We start from the raw sequence: 27,038 nt of genomic DNA, 5'->3' as shown, positions 1-27,038 counted from the left end.
GCGCGGCTGGCTTCAAACCTGCGCGATCCTCCTGTCTCTGCCTCCCAAGCGCGGGGATTAAAAGCGTGCGCCACTACACCTGGCTTATTTTATTTTTATTTTTAAAACAGGGTCTTGCTAGGTTGCTGAGTCTTGCTGCTTGCTGAGGCTGTCCTCGAACCTGCGATCCTCTGGTCTCAGCCTCCCAAGTCCTGGGGTGACAGGCGTGCGCTTTGTAGAGGTGCGTGTGGGAGCCTGCGCTTTTCTGTTCCCTCTTGCCAGCGTGCAGTGACCGCGTGTGTTTGCTTTGTGCCGCCACCCCTTCCTCCCATTATTTTCCTCTTTTATCTTGGCCGCCTCTCCCGGCCAGGCGGCCCCAGTCCCCATCGCTGTCCTGTGATCTCGCTGCAGACGCCCGCACAAAAGCAGAGACACTTTCCTGAACCAGGCCCTGCATTCCGCTGCCTGGGGTTTGATGAGGTTGGATTTCAGAATTGCCACCGTGGTCACAGCTTTCTCCTTTTTTTCTGCTAATAATGGTGGATAAAGACCAGCGGTGTAGGGAAAACCTTCAGGGGGGAGCGGCTTTTCTCTGCATCGTGAAGCGTGAGGGACCCCAAAGCTGTGACAGAGACAGCCTGTCCAGCCCAGGGGTGCGCCAGGGTCTACAGAGATCTACCAGAGAATATTCAGGAAAGAAGTGTGTTCACTCCCGTTATCCAGGGCTGCTCCTGGGGTGCACAGGGAAAGGAAACGTGGAGGGGCACAGGTCCAGTTTACAGACCCCAAGGACCCCCAGCTCCAGCATCTGAGAGGAGCATATGTCCCTTCTCTTTCTGTGCTTGGCTAATCTCACTTAATATAATGTTCTCCAGGTCTTTCCATCTTCTTACAAACGACATAATTTTGTTCTTCTTTTTGGCTGAGCAGAATTCTATTGTGTGTATTTCCCATAATTTTGCAATCCATTCATCCTTTGATGGACGCCTCTGTTGGTTCCATAGTCTGGCTACTGCAAACTGTAGTACTGTAGTTCTCTGGTCTCATCCCCTTTGGAAAGATACCCAGAGGGACTCCGGATAATGGAGGGGAAACTCAGCGAAGCCAGGGAGGAAGGGGAGGGGAGGAAGAAGGCCGAGGTTCATTCATGGAGAAGCTACACGCGACTGCGTGGCTACAGGTGAATAGAACATTGTTGACCTGGGCGCTCAGGATCCGGAGGACGTTAACGGGGAGGCGGGAGGGGCCCCAAGTAGTGTGTGAATATATGTCGTTTCCAACATGTTCTACATTATGATGGGTGACTACAGTGCACCAATAAAAGGAAAGAAAGGAAGGAGGGAAGGAAGGAAAAGAAAGAAAGAAAAGAAAAGAAAAGAAAGAAAGAAAGAAAGAAAGAAAGAAAGAAAGACCTAAGGACTCGTGATTATCTCCTTAGGACCCAAACGCTCTTACTAGAGGTCTTGTGAACCAGATAAGAGCTTGACAAAAACAACAAAATGTATGGCTAAAAACAAAATAAACAGACAAAAACCCCACTCATGCACGCAAAAATGAAGTTCAGTTGGTGATCTTCCCCCTAGAGCTGTGTAATTAAACGGTTCTTTTTTTTCCCCCAGAGATACCTGGAGCGACGCCATCTTCAAATAATAGATATCTCTTTGTACACATGGTTACGTCTAAAGTCTCGGAAAAAAGAAAATAGGGCTGTTTGTTAACAGAAAGCAGCCTTTTCTTTTTTCTTGCATTTTTTTCCTTTTCTGCACACTCGTGTAAAAAGCCGGTGCAATTTCTTATTCAAAGGTAGAGGCACCTTAAGATCCACTGTGCTGCACACAGGTCGCGTCCAGGACTCGACGAGGTTGTGTGTGTCACGGGCTGTTTACGAAGGTGCGGCTGGCCTCCTGGCTTCTTATTTTACTGAGAAGTGGTTTAAGATGCTTGCGGTTTCTGTGCAGGTCCGATAAGGACACAGAAAGGATTGCGCCTTCAGTGGGAAGAGCGCCCACGGCATTTCTTCCCCTTAATGTTTCTGTCTAAAGTGGAAACCTTAGGCACCCGGCCTGAGGACATGGATTTGCTCTTTTATGATAGATGAGGTTGGTTTGTACCCTTGCAACTTGGAGTTCTGATTCCAGTGGCAAACTTCAGGATCTTTGGTTCAAAATCTGCCTTCTTCCTAAGAATGGTCCCTTTGAGTGTGTGTGTGTGTGTGTGTGTGTGTGTGTGTGTGTGTGTGTGTGTGTAGAGTACTAGAGATTAAACCCAGGGACCCAGGGACATTCTTTTTTTTTTTTTTTTTTTTTTTGGTGGTACTGGGGTTCCTGGAAGCACTTCTACCTCCAAGCTACACTCCCAGACCTAATATATATATATATATATATATTGTTGTTGTTGTTTGAAACAGGGTCTCTTAAGCCAGCGCGGCTGGCTTCGAACCTGTGCGATCCTCCTGTCTCTGCCTCCCAAGTGCGGGGTTTACAAGCGTGCGCCACCATGCCCGGCTATATATATTGTTTTGAAACAGGGTCTTGCTGAGTTGCTGAGGGTCTTGTTAAGTTGCAGAGGGTCTCACTAAGTTGTTGAAGCTGTCCTCAAACCTGAGATCCTCCCGTCTCAGGAGTCCAAGTACTGGGATTACAGGAATCTGTACCATCTCCAGCTCTGAAAGATGTTTTTCTTTTTAGATATAGTTTTATTTTTTTCTTTAAACTTCTAGCAGTAGTTTTTATTATTTCCTGTTCCCACTTTATTTTTTTTATCCTTTTTTTTTTTCTTGGTGGTACTGGGGACGGAACCCTTCTACCTCCGGACTACACTCCCAGACCTATTTTATATTTTTATTTGGAAACAGGGTCTCTTAAAAGGCCAGCGCGAACCTGCATGATCCTCCTGTCTCTGCCTCCCAAATGCGGGGATTACAAGCATGTGCCACCACGCCCGGCATTTTTTTTTTTTATACTTTTATTGGTGCATTACAGTCCCACGTCATAATGTCAACCAGTGATGGTGACCTGCATGCACACAGCGCTTGGGGGGCTCTTCCCTGGCTCCCTCCCCACCCCCTTCCCCACACAGGGTTTTGAGATTGACATTGGTATTCTCACATAGGAATGCAGTGTCAAGGAAAGTGAGAGTTTTAATTATTTTTGCAGACAGCTACTGTAACATTATTGTGGTGTGACCAGGGGATACTCAAGGGCAGAGTCTGGTGGCCAGAGTCCCAGGAAGCCTCTCTGCACTTGTAATTCCTCGGTTGTTCCCAGGAATCTGCCCCGGCTGGCCGCTTTCTTTGCTCAGCAACATGGGTTGCCATGGTGTCTGCAGCTGAATTCAGGTCCAGGAGCGGACCTCTGGGTCGAGCCTTATTAGATGGCGTACGCTGCAGGGCCCGTCATGGAGGGCTGGCCCCACGGGACTTCTGGTAGTTGCCCCAATGGAAGTTGGAATCAAAGATGCTTCTCCAAGAACAACGTAAACTCAGTTCTGTGGGAAGATGGGATGACTGCATAGCAGAAATGGATTTCCTTCTCCTCCCTCCCTCTTTCCCTTTCTCCTCCCCCTCCCCTTCTCGCTCTCCTTCCCTCTCTCCCTCCCTCCCTTCCTTCCTCTTTCTTTCTTTCTTTCTTTCTTTCTTTCTTTCTTTCTTTCTTTCTTTCTTTCTTTCTCTCTTCTCTTCTTTCTTTCTCTCCTCATTCCTTCCTCCCTTCCTCCTTTCCTTCTTCTCTCTCTTTCTTACTTTTTTTCTCTTTCTTTCTCTCTTCAAAGAACTACAAGGAAACATTTTGTGTCCATCTGTTTTTTTTTTGTTTTTTTTTTTTAAGTTTTAAGTCGAGTTGTGGCGGCGCACGCTTGTCATCCCAGCGCTTGGGAGGCTGAGGCAGGAGGACCCAGGGTCACGGCCAGACTCAGCTACTTATAGTGAGGCCCTCTGCAGCTCAGTGAGATCCTGTTTCAAAATAAAGAATTTTAAAAAAATTGAGGCCGGGAATGAAGCTTGAGGACAGGAAAAAGAGGTCCAAACAGGACAGAGAATTGGCATTTCTCTGCTGTTGTCCATGTTGGACTGGTAGGTAACCATACCTCTCCTTGAATTCTAATTTCTGTCCCTGGGTTATACAGTATCTCAATACATAAATAAATAAATAAATAAATAAATAAATAAATAAATAAATATAGTTTTAAAAGTAATTCAGGTCCTGAATCAGGTCAGATAATGGGGTGCTTATACACTGTGGGTTTTGTGTGTACATGCGTGTGTGTGTGTGTGTGTATGCGTGTGTGTGTTTACTAAAACAAGGCACAGACACACAGTCTTAATGACAAGTACTAATTATTACCTGCCCTTTAGTCTCCTGGTGGCTCAGAAGGCCTCTGGGTGTTAAAGAGGATGGCCGTAATTATAATAATAAGGCTAACATATAATGAATGTTTTATTGCTTTATTGAGCTGGCAGAGCCCAGGGGACAGGAACATGGATTCTTCAGTCAGAGGCTCTTTAATTGCAGTTTAATATTCTACATCTCAGTTTTGCACCTCCAAAATGGTAATAAGAGTAAATTTTTTTTTTTTATGATCTCTTGAAATTCCATGAAGAGTCAAGGAAGGCGGCGCTGAGCCAGGGCCTGGCATTTGGTAAATGCTCTACAAAGAGGGCACGAGGGTCATTTTGTTTCGATCTCACTGTGTGTACCAGAATTTCTATTACCAGAATTTCTATCAACGTTTTGAATTTTACCTCCCCGGCAAGTCTCTAAGCAGAACTTTGAGAAATAAGAGCTTTACTGAGATATAATTCATATACAACAGTGCTCATCCTTGTAAAGCATATGGTCGTTGTTAGCCTGCTCGTAGGGCTGTGTAATGATGACCACAAAAGAAGCTGAGTACTTATCACTCCGAAGAGGAGTCTTCTCCCCACCAATGGTAATTCACTTTTTATTTATTCCTCTCCTCAGTCCTTAGACATCACTTACCTACTTTCTGTTTCTGTGGATTTTACTTTTTGTGGACAATTAATATACATAGAATAATACCATCTATGATGTGGCTGTCTGAGTCTGGCCTCTTTGACTTGGAATCATGTTCCCACCCAGTCCATGCTGTGACGCTTCATCCCTGTTTAAGGCTGCATAATATTCTACGCTATGGAAAGACCACAATAGCGGACCTACACAATTACTGATACGCATTCGGCTTGTTTCTACTTTTGTACAATTGTGACTAGTGTTGCCAGGGATATCCATCTATGAGTGTTTGTCTGGACATGTGTTTAATTTCTAGGAATTCACTGTGCTTTCCTATTTAGTAGGAAAGGAGGCCAGTTAGTATTAAGGCACGTGGCTTGGCTTCTGAGCAACTTTGTCGCCTTCTGTGCTGATCTCCTTTGATTCCACGGTCCACGAATGCTGGGTACCCCGTTTGTTTTTCTTTATTTGCTGTTATAAATAGTTCTGTGATAGCTGGGCATGGTGGTGCACACTTGTCATCCCAGTACTTGGGAGACGGAGACAGGAGAATGGCAGGTTCGCAGCCAGCCTCAGCAACTTAGTGAGCCTTAGCAACCCTGTTTCAAACAAAAAAGTAAAATAGGGCTAGGTGTAGAGCTGGGAGGTAAAATGCCCCTGGGTTCAGTCCCCAGCACCCTAAAAAAGAAAAAAGAAATACCGCTATGACAAGTCCCCTTGAATATAATTTCACACATATAAGAATAGAAAAGGAGCCGGGCGTCGTGGTCATGCTTGTAATCCTGGCATTTGGGAGGCTGAGACCAGAGGATCATGGTGTGCGGCCAGCCTCAGCTATATAGTGAGGCCCTTCACAACTCGGTGAAACCTTTTTTCAAAAAATAAAAAAAGACTAAGCCGGTCATGGTGGCGCACGCTTGTAATCCCCGCGCTTGGGAGGCCAAGACAGGAGGATTGCGCAGGTTCGAAGCCAGCCTCAGCTACTTAGTGAGGCTCTCAGCAACTTAGTGAGACCCTGTTTCCAAATAAAATATAAAATGGGTCTGGGAGTATAGCCCGGAGGTAGAAGGCCCCTGAGTTCCACCCACAGTACCACCAAAAAAAAAAAAATAAAAAAAATAAATAAATAAATAAATAAATAAATAAATGAATGAATAAAAAATAAAAAAAAGACTAAAAAATAGAGCTCGGGTGTAGCTTGAAGATACAATGCCCCTGGGTTTCATCCCTAGTACTGCAAAAAAAAAAAAAAAAAAAAAAAAAAGGAATAGAAAAGGAAACTAAATTTCTGTCAGTAGAGTTGTAGAGTTGCTAGTCAATGGCTATGTACTGGGGGGGGGGCGGTCATGCCGCGGTCTTGGCAGAAGGGACGTGATTCCTGTTTTCTGTCTGTCTCGAGTGAGTCAGTCAAGCGCCTGCAGGCCGGGGTCTTGCTGGGGTGTGTTCATCAGTGGGGCACAGTCCACGTCTGGGTCTTCCTCAAGTCATTTCACAGCCACAAGGGCCAGGTCTCCTCCCCTCATGAGTGAATAAGAGCCTGTTATGTGTTAACAGGCGGTGAAGGTCAGGGTGGGGGACCACGGAGGGAACATGTCAGCTCAGGTTCATCTCATGGCTGCCTGGGTCAGAAGCAGGCCCCCTTGGCAGGCTGCTCGCTCCACACAGGGGCTTTGCACTCAGGTGCAAGCAGGAGGGGGCCGCTTTGCAGAAAGGACCCACTGATGGTGTGGGCCGCCTGGGGTGCACCGGCTTTGCAGCTCGGCCGCCCCGCCGTCTCCTGAGTTCGGGGCAACTTGAGGCTTTCCTAAGCGCAGGGACTGTTGCTACCCCATCCTGGCCCTTTCCTACGAACCCATCCTCACATCACTTTGCTCTTGTGTCCCACATCTGGACGGTTGGCAGTGTCTTCGCTAGCCGGGCTCAAGTTTGGGCACGATGCCAGGAGGCCGGGAGACCTTGTGTGGCATTCCTCGGGCTTTGTCCAAGCCTCTTGGTCCAGAACTAACTGAGGCCACCGCGGCTGGAAAAGTCTTTGAACTGTTGACTGTTTCGTCCTAGGATGGCGGGCATGTCTCAGCTTGGAAAACACGTGCCTAACCTGGAAGCCTCGGTCACTGTGGTGTTTGTTTTCCAACATAACCAATGGCTTTTACTGCATTTAAGATCACTGTGCTTAATACCTTCTTATGTGGACCCAACTCTTACCAATTCTTCCTTTTCAATCTGGGATAAAGACTTTAATTGTAAAGACTCTTCTTTGTCTGATGTTTTCTTATCCCCCAACTACCGACATTTGGATATATATATATATATATATATATATATATATATATATATATAAATTTGGGGACTGAACCCAGGATCACTCTTTCTCCAAACTACACCCCCAGTCCTTCTTCTTGTTTATTTTTTTTAATTTTTATTTTGAACGCGTGTCTTGATAAATTGCTGAAGGTCTTGCTAAGTTACAGAGACTGGTCTTGAACCTGCCTTCCTCCTGTCTCAGCCTCCCAAATACTAGGATTTATAGGATTGCGCCACCAAGCCCAGGTTAGAAAATTATTTTTGTAATGAGGGTTGTCCTGCGCTTTTTAGAATGTTTAGCAACATCCCTGTTCTTTATCCACCAGGAGCCTGTCCTATCTCCCCAGTTATAGCAACCAGATATATCTGCAGATAGACGACCCTGGAGTGAACAGCATCCCGGGCAGAGAGCCGCCCATCCAAGGGCTCAGGAGAAGCGTCCGTCCTCAGCAGCCCTGTGTTGTTCTCGTGTGCCGCAGTTCCCAGTAGATGTGCGTGCTTCCAGTCTGGAAAAACTCAATGAAGAATTTCAGAAATAAATAATTCATAAGTTTTAAATCCTTCTGAGTAGCTTGGTACAGTGTCAGGCCAGCCCACTCCATCCCACGCAGGACGTGAACCACCACTCCGTCCAGCAGATCCACATTGTATACATCCCCCGCCCGTTAGTCACTTAGTAGCTGTCTCTGTGATCAGATCGACAGTCATAGTATCACAGTACTGGTGTTCACATAATCCTGATTTTCCTTAAGAATGGCCTTAAAGGAAAGGAGTGGTCATGCCAGCAATTTGGATATGATAAAAGGTGAGCTCTTGGCCTCCTTAGGTATCCCCGCACGGCACAAGGACAAGCGCAGTGTACTGAGATACTGAGAGAGCGAGAAAGTGAACCCATATAAGTAACCGTTACTACATAATTTTACAACTTTTCTATTACAATGTTCCTATTTTATTAGTGGTTATTGTGAGTTTTTAGCTGGGTATAATTTATGACTTTAGCTTTATCATAGATATAGATATGTATAGGAAAAACGCACATATATCCCGATGCTCTTCCTGGTTTCAGGCATTCACCACAATCCTGGGAATGTGTCCTGTACGTCTAAGGGGGACTTCAGAGAGACTGCGTTTAATGAATCGGATGATAATCAGCGAGAGCCTATTTCTCAGTATCTATGCAATCTGAGATTTAAACTTTGTCTTCTAACCTGTTGTACATTAATGTTAAAACAACAACAACAGTAAAATAACAAAGCAGGCAATTAGGACATGAGTATATAAAGAAGTTAAAGGAATAGTAAAATAAACATGCAATTAGGAGATAAATATGTAAAGAGGTTAATATTAAAGCAAGAGTAAAATAATGAAACATGCAATTAGAAGATGGATAGCTAACCCTTCTCATTGCACTAAGTATTGGGTCCTCAAGTTTATGAGGTATATATTGCTATTACCATAACTTAACAGATAAAAATGGCAGCGTGATCTGCTTGAAGTCAGAGTGCTAGTCATTTTTAACTTTGATCTCATCTCACGCTTCCCATTGGAGTTTGAGACACACCTCTCTTAATATTAAACTTGTGATATAGCCACCAAGACTTTAACATGGTGGTCATTGTTTCATATTTAGTGAACTCAGCTGGGCGTGGCGGTGCACCTTTATAATCCCAGTACTAGGGAGGCTGAGACGGGGCATCATAGTTTGGAGGTCAGACTCAGCAACTCAGCAAGGCCCTTTGCAACTCAACGAGACCCTGTTTCAAAATAAAATAATACAGTAGGGGTGATGGGGGATGTAGTACAGAGGTACAATGCCCCTGGGTTCTATCCTGAGTAAGAAACACACACACACACACACACACACACACACACACACACACACACAATTGGTTGACTCCGAAAGATAAACTATTGCTTCTTCTAAGTAAAGGTCAACATTAAAAGATGAAAATCATGCATTTTGATTGCTATTGTAATTTTAGAGAAAATACGCCCACCAATGGCTGACTGCAGTGGACCACACCCTCCCCTCTCTATAACCGGCCCACTTTCAGCTGTTCTGATAACGACTTGGTAAAGTACGACTTGATTGTCAGGAGGAGATTCAGCCCCTAAAGAATGAATTAAAAAAGAAAATGGTCACTGCTGAATTAAAAATGGAAAGATAGGAGAAGAGGAAGGCTTATCTTGATTAATGAGGGTCTACATCTGAGTATGTGTAAAATTATGAATATGACATGGTTAACCTGGACAACCATTGGTGGGAGGGGGGAAGGGAAAACGGGGGCGGGGGGGGGTGCCGAAGGCCAATTCAGTCCAGTCGGGGCGCAAGTCCACTCGCGATCTAGAATCTCAGCAAAGATGGGGAAGGATAGAGTGAAATGCTGCAGCCTCGTATCTGCAGTGATTCTTTCCCTTCTAAGGACTAAATTTCTTTAAGTCCCTAGTGACAGTGCTCTTGGAAAGAACCTGATATGGACAGGAGCCTTTTGAGCTAATGACACTTTATTACAAGAACCCCGAAAAATTTATACCCTTCACCAGTAAAGTTAATAGTAAGAGAAAAGGAAGTGAATGCAATCACTGTGAAACAATAGTGAATGACATGTAAACAAAGGTAAAAAAACTAGTCCGGCTTTCAGCTGGCTTTTGGCTTTCAAGAGATTAACTCCGGATCTTCTCCCAGATCTTGCAGACAAGCAGTTCCAAAGGGCAATCTTCCAGAAGAAACGGGCACACCCAAGGCTTGGAGGCTTTTCGGGGAATCTTCTTTAACTTTCTTGGAACTTTCCATCTTTTGGGCTCAGTCCATATGGCAGGCATGGGGGGATGTGGTGATTCAGGTGGATGTGATAAAAAGTTCTTCCAGGTGTTGCCGCCTTGCCCTCTAAAATCTGAAATCTTAAGCAAACTCACAACACAGTTTGGCAGACAAACACCAGAAATACCATGTAGTATTTAGATTTAGTTGTCAGATATACTTCCTTAGCTGTGAAACACTTTTCCCCAAACGATAGGCTTATTAGAAACCTATTCATCTTATAAATAATCCATATTCCTGTCCCAGACCCTTTGCAATATCCTTTCCTTAGCCACGTGGCGCCCCTCCCATCTCGGGCAGGGCTCATACTGGGTGTAAAGTTCAAGAATCTTCCTAGCCTTCAGCTCCATTGTATTGGGCAGTATTAGTTGCTCATAAACTGGGTTGCTTTGATGTTACACCCAACGTTTGTCTTCTCCTATCTGGGCAGGATCACAAAGAGAGGTAAATGGAGGCAACGGGTCGCCTCCCCCTCTAGGTTAGTTATTGATTAGGTTGAGGGTCAAAGATTGAGAGGAAATCTGCGTTTGTAATTACTGACTGGAATGCTGCCACTGCATCTAATCTCTAACTAAGTTCTTTTACCATCTGAACAAAGCCAAGGACATTTAGAGGTTTGGAAAAATTACCAGAAATTTTATTTTCCACGGACTCAGTTTCTCTCACAGTCCTGATCTTACACCGCCGGAGCAATTCATGTGGAGAGTTAAAAGAATACTAGAAGAATAATAGTTATGAAAGAATATCTAAAAGTGGAGAGTACTTTCGGCCAGCGACCGCACCTTCTCTCGGGGCTATTTCTCACTTTGAGATTCTGCCTATGGACTGCATGAATAATAATAATGCAGATGCCGAGAGGGCGTGGCTTTTGCTGGTATCTGCAGGAGAGGGCACCAAATATAGTTTAAATGGTCACTGCTGGGATGTAATTCAGTGTCGTGTGCTGGTCCCATATGTAGAGAGCCTCGGGTTCCATCCATACAAAAAAAAAAAAAGGAAGGAAAGAAACCAGATGTTGTGGTAAACACCTGTGATCCTAGTACTTGGAAGGCTGAGGCAGGAGATCTAGAAGCCAGGTTCAAAACCCGCCACAGCAGCAGAGCTAGACTCTCAGTGATGTAGCGAGACCCTGTTAGCAAAGCAAAACAAACCCCCACCACAACAAAAAGAGAAAACAAAAGAAAGTAAAAAAAAAATGCCCATTCTACCAGTTATAAAAAACAAAAGCTGGATGTGGTGGCACATGCTGGTGATCCCAGTACCTGGGAGGCTGAGGCCGGAGGATCGCAGGTTCGCAGCCAGCCTCAGCAACTTAGGGAGGCTCTCCGCAACTTAGCAAGACCTTGTTTTGAAATAAAATAATAAAATAAAACTGTGGGGGGCCGTAGCTTAGAGGTAGACTGCCCCATTCCCAGAACCAAAAAAAAAAAAAAAAAAAAAGAAAAAGAAAAAAATATATAGATGATCTTGAATATTGGCCTTGGTCACACATGGGGGATTTGAGCTGAAAGAACAGGGCGGGCAGCTCTGAATTCAAGTATTGACTCTGCAGTCTATTAGCTGTGTGGCTTTCTCACTAAGTCTCTGAGCCTTTTTTTTCTTTTTAAATCTTTTTAAAGGGACATTAATTGGTTGCAGCTCACCCAGCTCAGGAGACATGAGCTGGGACAGTGTAGGTAGAAGGCTTGTCTGAGTGTCCCTGTCCTGAGGCTACGGTGATGCTCAGGGAAGAGGTGGCGGCTGGTGTCCCTGTCACAGACAGTGCTGGGTGGGCAATGTTTACTTTCTTGTGATCCTTAAAAAACAAAAAGCCCTTGCAGGTCCTATCAATTTTGTGTCTCTTCATAGCAAGAATAGATTTGGAACACACATTTCTTTCCTGTAAATGGTCCAGAAAAATCTATGAATATTTCTCTGTGACTGCCCAGATTTCTTTCTCCTGAATTTTCTTAAAGTTTTGTTGTTTTTTTAAAATTTCAACGTGACCATTTTTCTTCCCTCTTCTACCCTTTTCTGGCAACATCTGTTCCGTGTGTGTGTGTGTGTGTGTGTGTGTGTGTGTGTAACAGCGTTTTCTCAACTGTGGAATTCATTTGTCTTCGTTTCTTAATGAGTGACATTCTAATTTTCTGTGCTGAGCTGGGGCACAGAACGGCTTTTTCTCTCTGCTGCTCCACTGATGCGAAGATGTGGGCTTCTCAGCCTGCCCCAAACGCTTCCTCCTGCCGTCCCTATAGCTGTTATGTTTTGGAAGGACATTTTTTTTTTAATGAAAATGTCCTAATTTGATATTTTAGTATTCTGTTACAGCACACTGATATTTCTCCAATCCTGAGAAAGCCTGTCTCTAATTATAGGAACGTGTTTGTTTTAGTTTATATGGGAATGTATTCATCTTGAGGGTCTGTGGTTTTAGGACAAAACTCATTGATATTTGAAAGCTTTGATAGTAACTAATGGCCACCCAGCCTTTCTCCATGGTAAAACAAATGGCATTTTGTGGAATGAACTTTCTAAGGAGAGAAATGTAGTTTATAATGATTTCAAAGAACGTTTCTTTTAAAACAATGTCTCTCAAAATGATTGTTTATAATCTATATTTCCTAGACACCTCTCTCTCTACCTCTCCCTTTTTTTCTTGTGGTATTGGGACTGAACCTAGGACGTATTCTACCCCCAAGCTATATGCCCAGCCGTATATTATTTTATTTTATTTTTTAGTTTGAAACAGGATCTCCCTAAGTTGCAGAGGGCCTTGCTATGTTGTTGAGGCTGGCTGCACATTTACAGTTCTCCCATCTCAGCCGTTCAAGTCCTGGGATTACAGGATTACAGGCATGCAACACCAAGCCCCCCCTACACACACACACACTCTCACACACTCTCTCTCTCTCTCTCTCTCTCTCTCTCTCTCTCTCTCTCTCTCTCTTTCTCCTCTCTCTTTCTCTTTCTCATAAAGATGTTAAGGTTTTTTATTGAAATGTCAGCTCTATTCTGAGGTTTTTTTTGGTGTGTGGTACCGGGGTTCCTGGAAACCCTTCTACCTCCAGGCTGCACTCCCAGACCTATTTTATACTTTTAAATTTGGAAACAGGGTCTCTTAAGCCAGTGAGGCTAGCTTCGAACCTGTGCGATCCTCCTGTCTCCGCCTCCCAAGCGCGGGGGTTACAAGCGTGCGCCACCTCGTCCGGCTATTCTGAGGCTTTCTGATACCCAGAAGCATTACTTGTGAAATTCCAGGAGCTTCATAAAGTATGTGTTTGTCTCTCATTCATTTATTTGCCCATTTGCTTATTCACTCAGACATTAAAAAATAAAGACGTGACAACTTAGTGCACTTTTAGGCCTTGAGGACTCAGAGTGGTCCAGATAAAATAAAATGCTTCTGTATTCTAAGGAGGAAGGCCGCAAATAAAATTGTGGGCAAATTAGTAAGCAAACTTCCTGGAAGCATGTGGGGCTCAGGGTGCTTTAGATGTGGCCAGAAAGAAAGTCTCTCTGATGGGTCAAAATCACAGTAGACGGTAAGGGCACCGGTGCTCTTACTTCCATAATCTTTCCTGTAAGAATTTATTATCTCCGTCCACTCTAACTCCAAGCTTAAAATGTTAGCAAAAAAAAGCAAAGGCTTAGAAAAGTGTTTTCAGACTTCCACTTCTAGGAAGAGTGGGTTAGTGGACCTCCTCCTATGACCATAAATCCTGGATATTGTACCTAAATCAAACCTCTTTGTACCTAAATCAAATCACTTTGGACTCACATACCCTATGCATGAAACTCAAGATTCCAGCAACCCAGAAACATCAACAGGTAGAGAGGAAAAGAAACAAACAAACAAACAAACAAACAAACAAACAAAAAACAATAAGTGTTTGTTCTCTCTGGCCAGGGGATAAAAAAAAAAAAGGGACAGCTTAGTAAGACAGAAAATTTTAAGGTAATAATGGTTTTCCTCTAGGCAAGCACTACAGAAAGGCCACAGCCCACCTTCACCATGGGTACCGAGCGAGTGCCCTAGTCTTTCACCCTGTGAGGCTGGCATAGAAGATTTCTTCAAAGAAATAAGATATGGCAAAGAACCAACTACAGATTCTAGAGCTGAAAAATGTAATAACCGAAATAGAAAGCTTAATGGATGGGCTCGATACCAAAGTGGGGTGGACAGAGAAAAGGTAGAAATTACCCACTGGAAACAAAAGAAGGAAAATAGGATGGAAAAAAAAACCCATAGTGTTTCGGGAACCTGTGAAACTATAACAGAAGATTTAATATTTATCTCATCAGACCTCCAAAATAGAGAAAAAGGATGAAAAAAATAAAACTCAAAGAAATAATGGCCAGGAGGAATTGGCAAAAGGAAATCCATGTGCTTCAAGCACTAAAAGAAAAAAAAAAGACCTGTCAACTCAGAATTTCTTCTCTAGTGAAATTATCCTTCAGAAGTGAAGGGAAAAACAAGACATGTTAGGCTGGCTGTGGTGGCACGTGCCTATAATCCCAGTATTTGGGAGGCGGAGACAGGGGGATTGGATGTTCCAGACCAGCCTCAGCAACTTAGCAAGGCCCTCAGAGAACTACCTAGACCTTGTTTCAACCCAAAACATAAGGTGTAGGAGGTGTAGCTCGGACGCCCTTGGGTTCAACCCCCAGTGTTCATGCGTACACACACACACACACACACACACACACACACACACACACACACATGGGATTCCTTCTATAACACAGGCAATTCCTGTGTGTAGTGAGAGTGAACTTAGCAGCTCATGGCAGATAGTGATTCTAAGTGATTTTTCTCCAAAATAACATGTCAACTATGTTTATTTATTTATTTATTTATTTATTTATTTATTTTTGTATTTTTGGATCCAACCCAAGGCCTGCTGCATTCTAGACAAGTGTTCTATGTTAGTTTTTTGCAGGTCATGTTAAATATTCTTTACTGGTGTGTCGTAATCACACGTCTAAATGAAGTTGAGAGAGGTCAGGACATACATGCACAGAGCACTTGGTGGGGGCGCATATTTGTAAATGAAGAATCTATCGTGAAGAAAATGGCAGCTTGATGTTGCAGGCTTGCAAGGGCCAGTTCCTACAGGCTCTGGAATGTCTTTGAGACGTTAGTTTTTACCCTAAAGGCAGAAGGCCGCCACAAAAATGCTTCTTAAGTAGAGCAGAGATTAGTGTTTTAAAGATCACTCCAGATGCTACGTAGAAAATAGACTGGCAGTGGAAAGAGTGAAAGGAGGAAACCCACCTTCTAAAATGCAGGACATGGGGCTTAGGTTAGAGTGTCGGCCCCTGCGGAGAGGTAAAGACAGTCCAGGTTTAGAGGTAAAATAAACAAGACTTGATGGTCAAGGGTTGTGTCCAGATGATTTTCAAAGCAGGCAAAATCATGATTCATTCAAATGTAGACTAAACTATTCAACTGTTCAAGACTCTATTAATTAAATGAAGGAACACGGCAAGCTATTGTAGTCAGTTCAAAGAGCATACACATTTATTTTGACTTTTTTTTTGTGGAACTGACGATTGAACCCAGAAGCATTCTACCTCTGAGCTACATCCCTAGACTGACTCTATTTTTTTTTTTTTAACTAGAAACAGGATTTTGCTAGGTTGCGGAGAGTCTTACTAAGCTGCAGAGGCTAGCCTGGACCCTGCCATGCTCCTGTCTCAGCCTCCCAAATACCGGGATTACAGGTGTGCGCCGCCATGCCTGGCTGAACCCACACATTTATATAGTCAAATAGTGAATGAGATAAAGGACACACGTCTAGATTCATGGACCATGGAGGGAGGAGAAGTCAGTCAAACCTCTACTCAACAGGACATCATTTACACCTTTATGGACCTGGATGATATTTTTTTTGGTTACTTTTAGTTATTTATAATTTACAGAGATGTAGATATCTCTCCAACAGATTTAGAAATATAAGCTGAAAAGGGTCATGATAGAGAGCACAGCGTGTGTGTGTGTGTGTGTGTGTGTGTGTGTGTGTGTGAGAGAGAGAGAGAGAGAGAGAGAGAGAGAGAGAGAGAGACAGACAGACAGACAGACAGACAGACATAAACGGAGAGAGAGTATCAAATACAGCTTATTATCTTGCATTAACAAACTGGGCCCTGTTTATAGAATGAGTATATATCTAGGTATCAATATATAAGCTAGAGGTAAAATAGGTTAAAAAGCAGGAATGAGAGCTTAGTGTGGTGGCACACATCTGTAACCTCAGAACTTGGGAGGCTGAGACAAGAGCATCGCAGGTTCAAAGCCAGTCCCAGCAACTTAGTAAGACTATGTTTGCAAATAAAAGATAAAATAGGGCTGGGGTTGTCACTTGGAGGTATAATGTCCCAGGGCTCTATTCCCAGGACCATTAAAAAAAAGGGCTAATTAATAGTTTAATTAATTAATTAATTAATACTTTGTAATAACACTTTGTAATAATAATACTTTGTAATTAATACTTTGTAATAATAATAATACTGTAATTAATACTTTGCTAATAGCATTTTTATGGTATAAATATCATCTTACAGCATCATTTTTTAATGATGGCCAGTTCTTGTTGGCAGATGTGCCATAATTAGCTGACGTGGACCTCTGGAACCTTTAGAGCATCTCCCACGGTTTGCATGTCTCTTAATTCCTCGGGGGGAGCTCTCTAGAAGGACCATTTCTGGGTCAAGGTGAAGCACCATTCTGCCTCTCAAAAAGTGGTGCTAATGGACTTCACGCTCAGCCCGCAGTTGCCACCACTGATTTTCTGCCTGGGGATGCTTTTGAAGTATTGTGAATTCTCCGAATACATATTTTATAATTATCCCACATTGGCTGGAATTTTCCTTTGCAGCAAATTTCAAATGTACCTTTGCTGCCGACAGAGCATTCTGCTTCAAGTAAGCATTTCTCTCCTTCCGAATGAAAGGTAGGCACGAACGATTGGCACACAAGCGAGGCATGTACTCCTTAAAAAGATTTTGCCAGGCATAGTCATCTCAGTGCTTGGGAGGCTGAGGCAGGAGGATCGTAGGTTTGCGGCTAGCCTCAACTTCTTAGTGAGGCCCTGTATCCAAATGAATGAATGAAAGAATGAATGAATGAATGGCTGGGGCTGTAGCTTAGAGGTAGAAAGTGTTTGGGGTTCAACCCCTGGCACCAAAAAGAAAGTTGTTTTTTTCCTCTTCATAAAGTAAATCGTTCTGACCCAGCTCAAAGCGGGAGGCAGCCTACACGCTGGGATGAGAACATGGCACAAAGTTGCCTCTGCAGTCTGTGTACCAGCCTCTAAAATCCTGTCATGCCACGGTCCTTACATAGGGCTGGGGCGTGTTAACCACCTTGGTCTCAGGGACCACCCAGGCTGTATTGCAGAAGGAGACATTTGGGGCAGAACTGAGTGGGGCTTGCTGTTGCAGGCCCACTCCCGTTTCCTGTTTCTCTTGTGCTAAAGTCTCCCCCCGACTTCCAGATGGTATCAACCAGCGCCTTCTCCCGTGGCTGTGAGGGCTTCTTGGGACGTGGCAGTGCGTCCGCCTCAAACAACGAGGAGCCTGCCTTTGGGAGGACGGCATCTGCCAGACGGGAGGGCCAGGCACTCACGAAGAAGTAGTGGGTCAGGGCCCCGGGCTGTGGACCGCACAAACGGCAGGGGCTCAGTTAGCCTGGACACTGGTTGGTAGCCATCATGAAGAAGGAAGCCCATGAGGCTGAGAGTTAGACACAAGAAGCCAAGAACAATGGAGAAGTTATGGGATACCTCTTACTATTATTGCTGCTGCTGTTGTTGTTATTATTGTATTATTATTATTATTATTATTATTATTATTATTATTACTGGAGATTGGGCCCAAGGACATTCTACCTTTGAGCTACACCTCCAGCCCTTTTTAATTTTTATTTTAAGACAGGGTCTTATTAGGTTGCTGATTGTTTTGATAACTTGTCCAGGCTGGACTGAAACCCGTGATCCTCCTGCATCATGCATGAGGTGCTCCTAACGTAGTTACAAGTCCTTAGCATGCTTGGGTGTTTAGACTTCTGTTAGAACATTGAATACATTGAAACTCGAGGAAAATATAAGGTTGTTGTCAATGTGAATTCTTCTTAGACATTCACAGGGTACCCTGGGGTCCTGGCTAAATGTCCTACGATCCCAATTTAAGAGATTCCCGAAAAACAATCACTGTAGAGGTTGGTGCCCGTGAACTTAAAATCAGAAATGCAAATGTCACACCGAAGTAGACGAGCTATAACATCATTGTCCAGATGAAAGGACATATGGTTGCAACCGAGTGTCTCTCTTTAGATTGTGATAAGCGTGAAAATAAACCTCTTGCAGATGGCCTGACCTGGAGCATGAGTTTGTGCATTCCTGAGGTTTTAACTTTTCTCGAACAAGCCTGAAATCATGGGTGAGGCCTTATGTTTTAGAGTTGAGTAAACCAAAATTAGATTACCTGACTTCTTTTTAAATAAGCTTCAGGACTCTTAAGTAAGATTGTGTGTTGTGTGTGTGTACATGCATATGTGTGTGTGTGTGTGTGTGTGTGAGAGAGAGAGAGAGAGAGAGAGAGAGAGAGAGAGAGAGAGAGAAGAGAGAGGAGAGAGAGGAGAGAGGGAGGGGAGAGAGAGAGAGAGAGAGAGAGAGAGAGAGAGAGAGAGAGAAGAGAGACAGACAGAGAGGAGAGAGGGAGGGGAGAGAGAGAGAGAGAGAGAGAGAGAGAGAGAGAGAGAGAGAAGAGAAGAGAAGAGAAGAGAAGAGAGACAGACAGAGGAGAGAGGGAGGGGGGAGAGAGAGAGAGAGATTGGAGCAGCCATTGTGAGCCGTGGGTACTAACAGCCTGGATGTTTCATTCGCTTTGGAGAGTTGGAGAAAACAGGGCTGGGGTATGAGGAAGAGAGAATCGAATTCAGCACCATGTGGCTGGGGAGTATCCTTAGAGTTTGGGGAGAACGCTTTGGGGACGCTGGCGTGAGCACTGAAGAGGGATGATGGCAAAACGAAAGACACTGTAAGCTAACTCCGCCTCCCCTCCACAGTGTGCGCTCTGACCGCGTGTATTCCAAGGCCCGAGGTGGGATGCACGTGTCCCCCTATGAGTATGCGCCCTTCAGGACGGCATCCGCTATGATTGCTGAACAACGAATTCCTGCCTCCAGCAGGGAGGCTGGAAATTTGGAGGAGAGGGTTGACAAGCCTCAGGTCAAAACTTCAGTACAGTTTAGTGGAAGGGAAGTTCTGACTGCGGGGAGATGAGGGCTCCATGGGATCTTAACCTGAGGCCCATTCACTCTCCATTACCAGGATATACTTGCCCGGCAGATTTTTATACCCATCAAAGGTATCCAGAGCTAAAGAGTCGAGACCATAGACCAGAGGAGAGCCAACATAGGCCACGTGTGGCCTCCTGCTTAATTTGTCAATAAAGTTTTATTGGAAGGTAACTAGGCTGCTCGTTCATTTATATTTATTCCGTTCATGCGTTTGTGGTGCATCCCCAGAATTGAGTCTCTGCAACCAAGCCCTCGGGGCCCTCCAAGACAAAAATACTTTTACCTCGCCCTGATACCTGTGATAGATCATAACAACGGCCAAAAAGTCGGCTAGCTGAGGCCGCCTCTTCTCTTGCGCCTACGTGGACACAATGTGTGATATCCTATTAGCAGGAATTTTGTGACATAAATTTGTTTTCTATTATCTTTATAACTATTCATGCATTTTCCTGAAGTATGATTGTGACTCTGTGACATCATGATTGATTTCTAAGCAATCTCTAAGCATAAAAAAATTATTTTGGTACTGGGAATTGAACTCTACTGTCATTGACCTGTAAGACATACACACATATATACATACATATATACATATATACACATATACATATATACATATATATACATATATATACATATACACACACACACACACACACACATATATATATATACATATATATATTATATTTGTGTGTGTGTGTGGTACTGGGGGTGGAACCCAGGGGCTTTCTACCTCCGGGCTATACTCCCAGACCAATTTTTTTATACTTTATTTGGAAACAGGGTCTTACTAAGTTGCTGAGAGCCTCACTAAGTAGCTAAGTGCTGGCTTCAAACCTGTGCGATCTTCCTGTCTCAGCCTCCCAAGCGCGGGGATTACAAGCGTGCGCCACCACGCCTGGCTTTTATATATATATTTTGAAACAGGGTCTCTGGCCTTAAGTCTGTGATCCTCCTATTTCAGTCTCCCAAGTAAATTCTTTTTTTTTTGTGGGTCTAGGGATGGAACCCAGAGGTATTTGACCTCCAAGCTACACTCCCTGCCCTATTTTTTTATTTTTTATTTTGAAACAGGGTCTCACTAGGTTGAGGAGGGCCTCACTAAGTAGCTGAGGCTGTCTGCAAACCGCGATCCTCTGGTCTCAGCCTCCCGAATGCTGGGATTACAAGCGTGCTTCTTGGCAGTAGAAATCTTGGTGGACATACTAGAATATTCTTTTCTAGAAAAAGAAGCCAGTGATCATATTGCAAATTTTTAACTCAGGGCCAGGAAATGATTAAAGATAACACGTTTTAAAGAAAAGGGAGCCGGGTGTGGTAGCGCACGCTTGTAATCCCAGCATTCGGGAGGCTGAGACCAGAGGATCACAGTTTGCGGATAGCCTCAGCTACTTAGTGAGGCCCTTCGCAACTCAGTGAGACCCTGTTTCAAAGTAAAAAGAATAAAAAAAATAGGACTGGGGGTGTAGCTTGGAAGTGGAATGCCCCTGGGTTCCATCCACAAAAAAAGGAAAAAAATAGAAACATCATATTACTTATGGATGAGGGACAACTTAAGGCTAAAATTAAGTATAATAAACCCACCACTCCCAACAACCAAATGCCCACTGAATGAGATTTTTCTCTCCCTATTCAATCTGCTGTATGTCCATGCAGGTTGTTAGAACCGGGTTGCATGCTTCTCAGGGTAAATTTCTGCAGTGACTTGTGTGTATCTCAGACTAACCAGACCACCCAGCCTCATACTCTGCGCATGTGCAGTCTCAGATCAGCAGCCACCATCTAGAGATTTCCCCCAGGAAACATTTGTCAATGTCTGGAGTCAGTTTTGCTGTCAGCTGGAGTAGGGGATGGGACTGCTGCTGCTTGAGTGGGTGGAGGCCAGAGATGTGCTAAACATCTTGCATGGCACAGGATCTCCCTTTTACAACAACAGCAACAACAACAACAACAACAACAACAACAACAACAACAATAACAACAATTTATCTGGCCCCAAATGGCAATAGTGTGATATTTCAGTACAAAAATTATTCTGTTGTTGAATTCTCCAATAGTGTATTTATCATTAGGATTATCCACTATAGCTGATGAAAGGACTCTTCTAGTTCTTACGATTAAGATAAAGGAGTATTCTTTTAAGTCAAAACATCTGCTCATTTAAAAATGTCAATTAAAAATATTAACTAGCCAGGTGTGGCAGTGTATGACCGTAATACCAATACTTGGAAGGCTGAAAAAGAAGGATTGACGGTTCATGGCTCGCCTCAGTGATGTAGATACCCTCAGCAACTTAGACCATATTTCAAAATAAAAAAATAAAAGGGGCTGGGCTTGTAGCTCAGAGGTATCGAATGCCCATGGGTTCAACCCTCAGTTCCCCAAAATAAAACAAAATATTAACTAAATACTACTATAAATATTAAGTAGAATTATTACATTAAATAATAGACTGTTCAATGAATTAATTTTAAAAATCTGCCTCAAACCGTTAAATAAATGAGATTATTTTCAAATTTTCATCCTTCGAAGCAGTTTTTAATCCAGCTAGCCTCCTCATGTTACCATATTTAGGGAGCCCTTCTGTTTGATATGTTTTGGATAATTCTAGGTGCTAGGTGACACACCCAGTGTTTTTCCCTCCCTCCCTCCCTTCCTTCCTTGCTTTTTTTGTGGTGTTGGGGTGGGTTGAACCCAGGACCTTGCATGCCAGGGATGCACTCCACCACGGGGCTCCATCCCCTCCCCACACGTCCAGCGTCCTCAGGACTCTGGAAGCTGAGGTGCTGTAGCTCAGTACCTCAAGAGGACGTCACAGCGCTCAATTTCCAGTGCCACTGGTGCCCCTCCCTGGGAACCATCTCAGAGGACCGCCTCCCGAAACGCTGCTAGAGAATTCTTTGTCAGCACTGCCAAGAGGGAGGCCCGGCATTGTCTGCAAGTACTTTATGCATATGTATGGCATTGGCTTGCAAGTTGAAAATAAAATACCTGGGAACATATCCAAGAGCGGCACGTCTGGCTTCGCCCTGAGGGTCTGTGTCAGTAGGTTGTGGCTGATTCCTGGGAATGTGCACAGTTAATGATTATCTTGAGTGACACTGAGCCACGCAGCCTCGCTGATGTGTGGTGGATGACGGGATATGGGTAGAAGTTTTTAAAATTTATTTATGTATTTATATTTTTAATTTTTTAATTGGTGCATTATATTCATACATCATATTGGGGTAAAAAACATGTGTGTACAGGCATGTACACATCACCGATTTAACCCCTACCCAGTTCCCACCCCATTCCCTCCCCGTCCCTCCCTCCCTTGCTCGGCTTAGTGGTTGACTTCGATATGTTTAAGTACGTTGCATGGTTTAGAGATTTTCCTTCTTCCCTCCTCCTTTCTGTAGCATCTTTTATAGTTTGTTTATTTTTGTGTACTTTTACGTGGCGCATCTCACACTGAGATCCCAAGTGGTAGTAGCGTACGCGCACACAGCTCTTAGAGTGCTTCCCTCTGTAAAAGTCTTTGAGACTGGAATTGGTCGTTTTGTATGCACACATCGCGTGATGTCAGCTGTTGACGTTCTCTGAGTCTCTGTCCACCCCTCTCTCCTCCCCCAGACCTTTCCATCCCTCCATGGGCGTCTGCTTTTCTAGGTGATGTTCCTCTTGTTTCCCACTTTCTATCAAGCTTCCACGGATAAGAGAAAGTGCTACAGCTATTTGTGTTCTGAGACTGGCTGCTCTCACTTAACATAATATGCTTCCATTCAGTCCATTTTCCTGCAAATGACATAATTTTGTTCTTTATGGCTGAGTAAAATTCCACTGCGTGTACATACTAAGGTTTTGTGGACCTTTGATCTCCTGATGGACAGCTAGGCTGGTCCCATAACTTGGCGATTGTGAATTGTGCTGCTGTACACATGGCTATGCGTATATCTGTATGTGCCGTCAGCTCAAGGTAGTTCAAAGACCTAGAAATTACACCAGAAACTTTTTTTTTTTTTTTTGTTACAGTACTGGGAGTTGAACCCAGAGGCATTCTACCTCTGAGCTACACTCCCAGCCCTATTTTTTTTTTTTTTTTGTGGTACTGGGGTTCCTAGAAACCCTTCTACCTCGGGGTTACACTCCCAGACCTATTTTATATTTTCATTTGGAAACAGGGTCTCTTAAGCCAGCGAGGCTGGCTCTGAACCTGCTCGATCCTCCTGTCTCCGCCTCCCAAGCTCCGGAATTACAAACTGCGCAACCACGCCCGGCCCAGCCCTATATTTTATTCTTCCTTTCTTTATTTTTTGTGATACCAGGGGTTGAACCCAGGGGCATTTGACCTCTGAGCTACACCCCCAGCCCTATTTTTCATTCTTTGTTTTGAAACAGGGTCTCATTAAGTTGCAGAGGGCCTCACTAAGGAGCTCAGGCTGGCCCAGAAGCTGCGATCCTCCTGTCTGACCTCCCAGGTACTGGGATTACAAGTGTGCACCACCACACTCAGCTATAACAGACACTTTGAAACTGGCAGAAGAGGGCATAGGACCAATACTCAGACATATAAGTATTAGTAAAAACTTCCTTAATAAGACCCCAAGAGCTCAGGAAGTTAAAACAAGAGTTAATAAATTATATGACATTAAATTAAAAGCTTCTGTGCAGCAAAGGAAACCCTCAAGAATCAATCTACAGAGAGAGCCTACAGAATGGGAGAAGATCTTTGCCATCTATTCATCTGATAAAGCACCAATATCTAGAACATATAAGCAAGAATCTGGATTGGACAAACCTCTCTCAATTCCTATATTATCTCCTCCTCTACCATGTATTCATAAATATGTTAGTTTGATGTCTAAACTGACTTTTCTTTCTTTTTTTTGTGTGATACTGAGGATGGGACTCAGGGACATTTTACCTCTGACCTCCACCCCAACCCTATTTTTTATTCTTTATTTTGAAATAGGGTCTCACCGAGTTGCAAAGGGCCTCACTAAGTAGCTGAGGCTGGCTGCGAACCACGATCCTCCTGTCTCAGCCTCCCAAATGCCGGGATGACAATCGTGCGCCATTCCCCCCCCCCCCCCCCCCCCCCCGGCTTAAGCTGCCTTTTCAGTAAACAAAATTGGAGTTTTCCTGACCTGATGAATTGGCAGGTTTTAACTTCTTTTACAGGCGCTTTCAAGCTTGGCTTTATGTGAGTTTAGATCATAGCATTCTTGCTATTATCTGACAATAATATTGCCCCTTTGTTTCTACCGTTTAGTAAAACATAAGAAAATTAAAAAATGGGAAACAGAAATTTCCTGAACTCAACACGGACGAATCAGAGCTGGGAATAGTTTACATGTTGAAATTGAAGAGTCTTTTATTGGCATTCTGCAATTTTTGGAAGGAAGCCAGGCAAGTCCTGGTTCAACTGAGAGGAAGATAAACACTTTTTAAAGATGTGCTCTCATTAAAATTTCAGCCGAAAAATTAAAGAATGATTTGGCAATTTAGAATAACTTTTCTAGTGAAAAGGGTTTTTCTCTTTTGCAGTGGGAATAGTTTTTGCATACCTTCACCATGCTGTTTCTGAACACATCTCAGGGGCCTGTACAAGAGCAAGAGGTTGCCAGTAATCAAGCAGCAGCAGGAAAGCTACTTTGCACTCTTTATTTACACGAACAGAGTGGCAGCCATTCCCATCAGCACTCCCGGGCAGTGGTACCCTGCTCTGGGAGCCTGTTGTCATAACTGTTCCTCAGACATAAATGGTTGGTAATTTACCAATTATTATATTTAGATATTGACTGCCCCCTGAAGAGCTCGTGTATTAATGTTCAGAGTTGGTATAATTAAGTCATGAGGGCTGTAATCTCATCAGGGAGAAAATATATGGTAGTGAATTTGCTGGGTGGCCACCTAGGCAGGTGAGTGTGGTGGAGAAGGTGGGTCTGGGGTGTGGACCGGCTTTTGTCTTTGAATCCCCTTGCTCTCTCTTGCTTCTGGCCTCCATGATGTGAGAGCGGAGCCTTGCTGTCTACTTCTTTCTGTTCCCATTGTCATGCCCTGAGATCTGCAGACCCCAGCTTCACATAGGTAAACCCCAAGTCCCCAAGAAAACTCTGTGTGTGTGTGTGTGTGTGTGTGTGTGTGTGTGTAAGTAAGTTGTGAACTGGGTGTGGTAGTGGAAGTAGTTGGGAGGCTGAGACAGGAGGATCACAATTATCTATGTGACCTTATAAACGTGACCTTGGCCCTTTTTTACTTTGAAATTAAAGCAAGGGTCCTGGATGCTATGTTTTTTTAATTGATTTGGACTTTTTACCACTGGGACTTTTTCTGAAATGTGCCTGTTGGCAATTGTTATAGAAACATAAAGAAATGTGCTTTCATGTACTTATTTTCTTCTGATTCTGATAATTGTATGAACTCTATAGTTTGCCCATTGTGGTGGGAACATGTTGGGTTTTAAAAGGTTTTATTTTTCCCAAAGCAACCACGCACTTCTGGCTTGTAAATAATTTACAGGTGAACACATCCCAAAGAAGACACTTACATGCAAATGTCAATAACAAGTCCAGTCAGGGGAGATGTGAGCTCAGTTTTCTTTGTATTCCCTTCCAGATTTATCAACGATGTTGGTTAGTTTTCAAGAAAGCTTCAAGCAAGGGCCCAAAAAGACTGGAGAAGTTTTCCGATGAGCGCGCCGCATATTTTAGATGTTATCATAAGGTAAGGTGCCGAGGCTGTGGTCTGAGAGAAATCTGTGTGCCAGGAGGTAACGCGAATTCATTGAGTCTGAAAATTTGTTCCAATTATTATTTTTTTTTAAATTTTTGTTGGTGCATTTTAGTCATTGATCTTAATGGACTACAAGATGGTGGAGGCGTACGTGCACACATCGCCCAGTTACCCCTTACTCAGTTCCCACTCCATTCCCTCCCCCTCCCTCCTCCTCATGTTTGGCTTAGGCATTGACTTTGATATGTTTGTTAAAGTACATCACGTGCATTAGAGAATTTCCCTCTTCCCCTCTCCCATCCCTTCAGTGAGATCACCTTACTTGTTCATCTATAGAATCTCCTCCTTCCTCTAGAGTTCCTATGACTCATTTTCTCCCTAGCTTCTGCATATTAGGAAGAGCGTCCAATTTCTTATTTTTTGTGACTGACTAATCTCACTTAACATAATGTTCTCCAGTTCCTTCCATTTCCCTATAATGTTCCGATTATTTAACACAGACCCTGATAATGCTTTTCCTATGCCAAACCATCTCTATAAGATTTCTTTTGCTAATTGTTTAAAATAATTGGATAACGTAAAGTGGTTCTTGAGGATTCTTACTCTTCGCTAACATTTCTCTCTAGGATAGAACTTACCAGGTTGTCTTATAAATGGTCTATTTGGATAGTAGAGCCTGCTCCCAAGACCAAGTCCCTTGAGGGTCAGGACTGGATCTCCTTGTGCCTAACACAGTATGAATGTGGAGTAGACACTCAGGCAATTCATAGGAAAATGAGGAGAAGAGAGAAGAGAAGGAGTGGAAGGCAGATGGCTTGTGGACGAGGGAGAAAGTTCCACTCACTCGTTCTAAGTTCGATGGCTATATTTTATTCAGACTTATAGTCTTTTTTAATTAAGATTGTCACTATAAGTGACCGCCCTAGTATACTTGAGATGTAGCAAGGAGGCTACTGTACAGGAA

The 27,038-nt window shown here is 43.7% G+C and overlaps 1 protein-coding gene across 2 annotated transcripts in view; it reads left to right on the top strand.

Moving 5' to 3' along the window:
- DOK5 (docking protein 5) overlaps positions 1–27,038 on the top strand; it is a gene marked incomplete at both ends in the record, with an annotated part of 129,393 nt that overhangs the window by 35,075 nt on the left and 67,280 nt on the right. For both annotated transcript variants that reach the window (XM_080716329.1, XM_080716328.1), the window contains one exon: positions 25,958–26,065. In XM_080716329.1, the coding sequence (XP_080572455.1) occupies positions 25,958–26,065 (108 nt within the window). The remainder of the gene's footprint in view (positions 1–25,957; positions 26,066–27,038) is intronic.

Source organism: Muscardinus avellanarius (genome assembly GCF_963383645.1).
Source record: "Muscardinus avellanarius genome assembly, chromosome: 19".
Classification (NCBI taxonomy): Eukaryota; Metazoa; Chordata; class Mammalia; order Rodentia; family Gliridae; genus Muscardinus; species Muscardinus avellanarius.
Note: the sequence above shows the minus strand (reverse complement) of the source record. Positions and strands in the feature narration are given on the sequence as shown.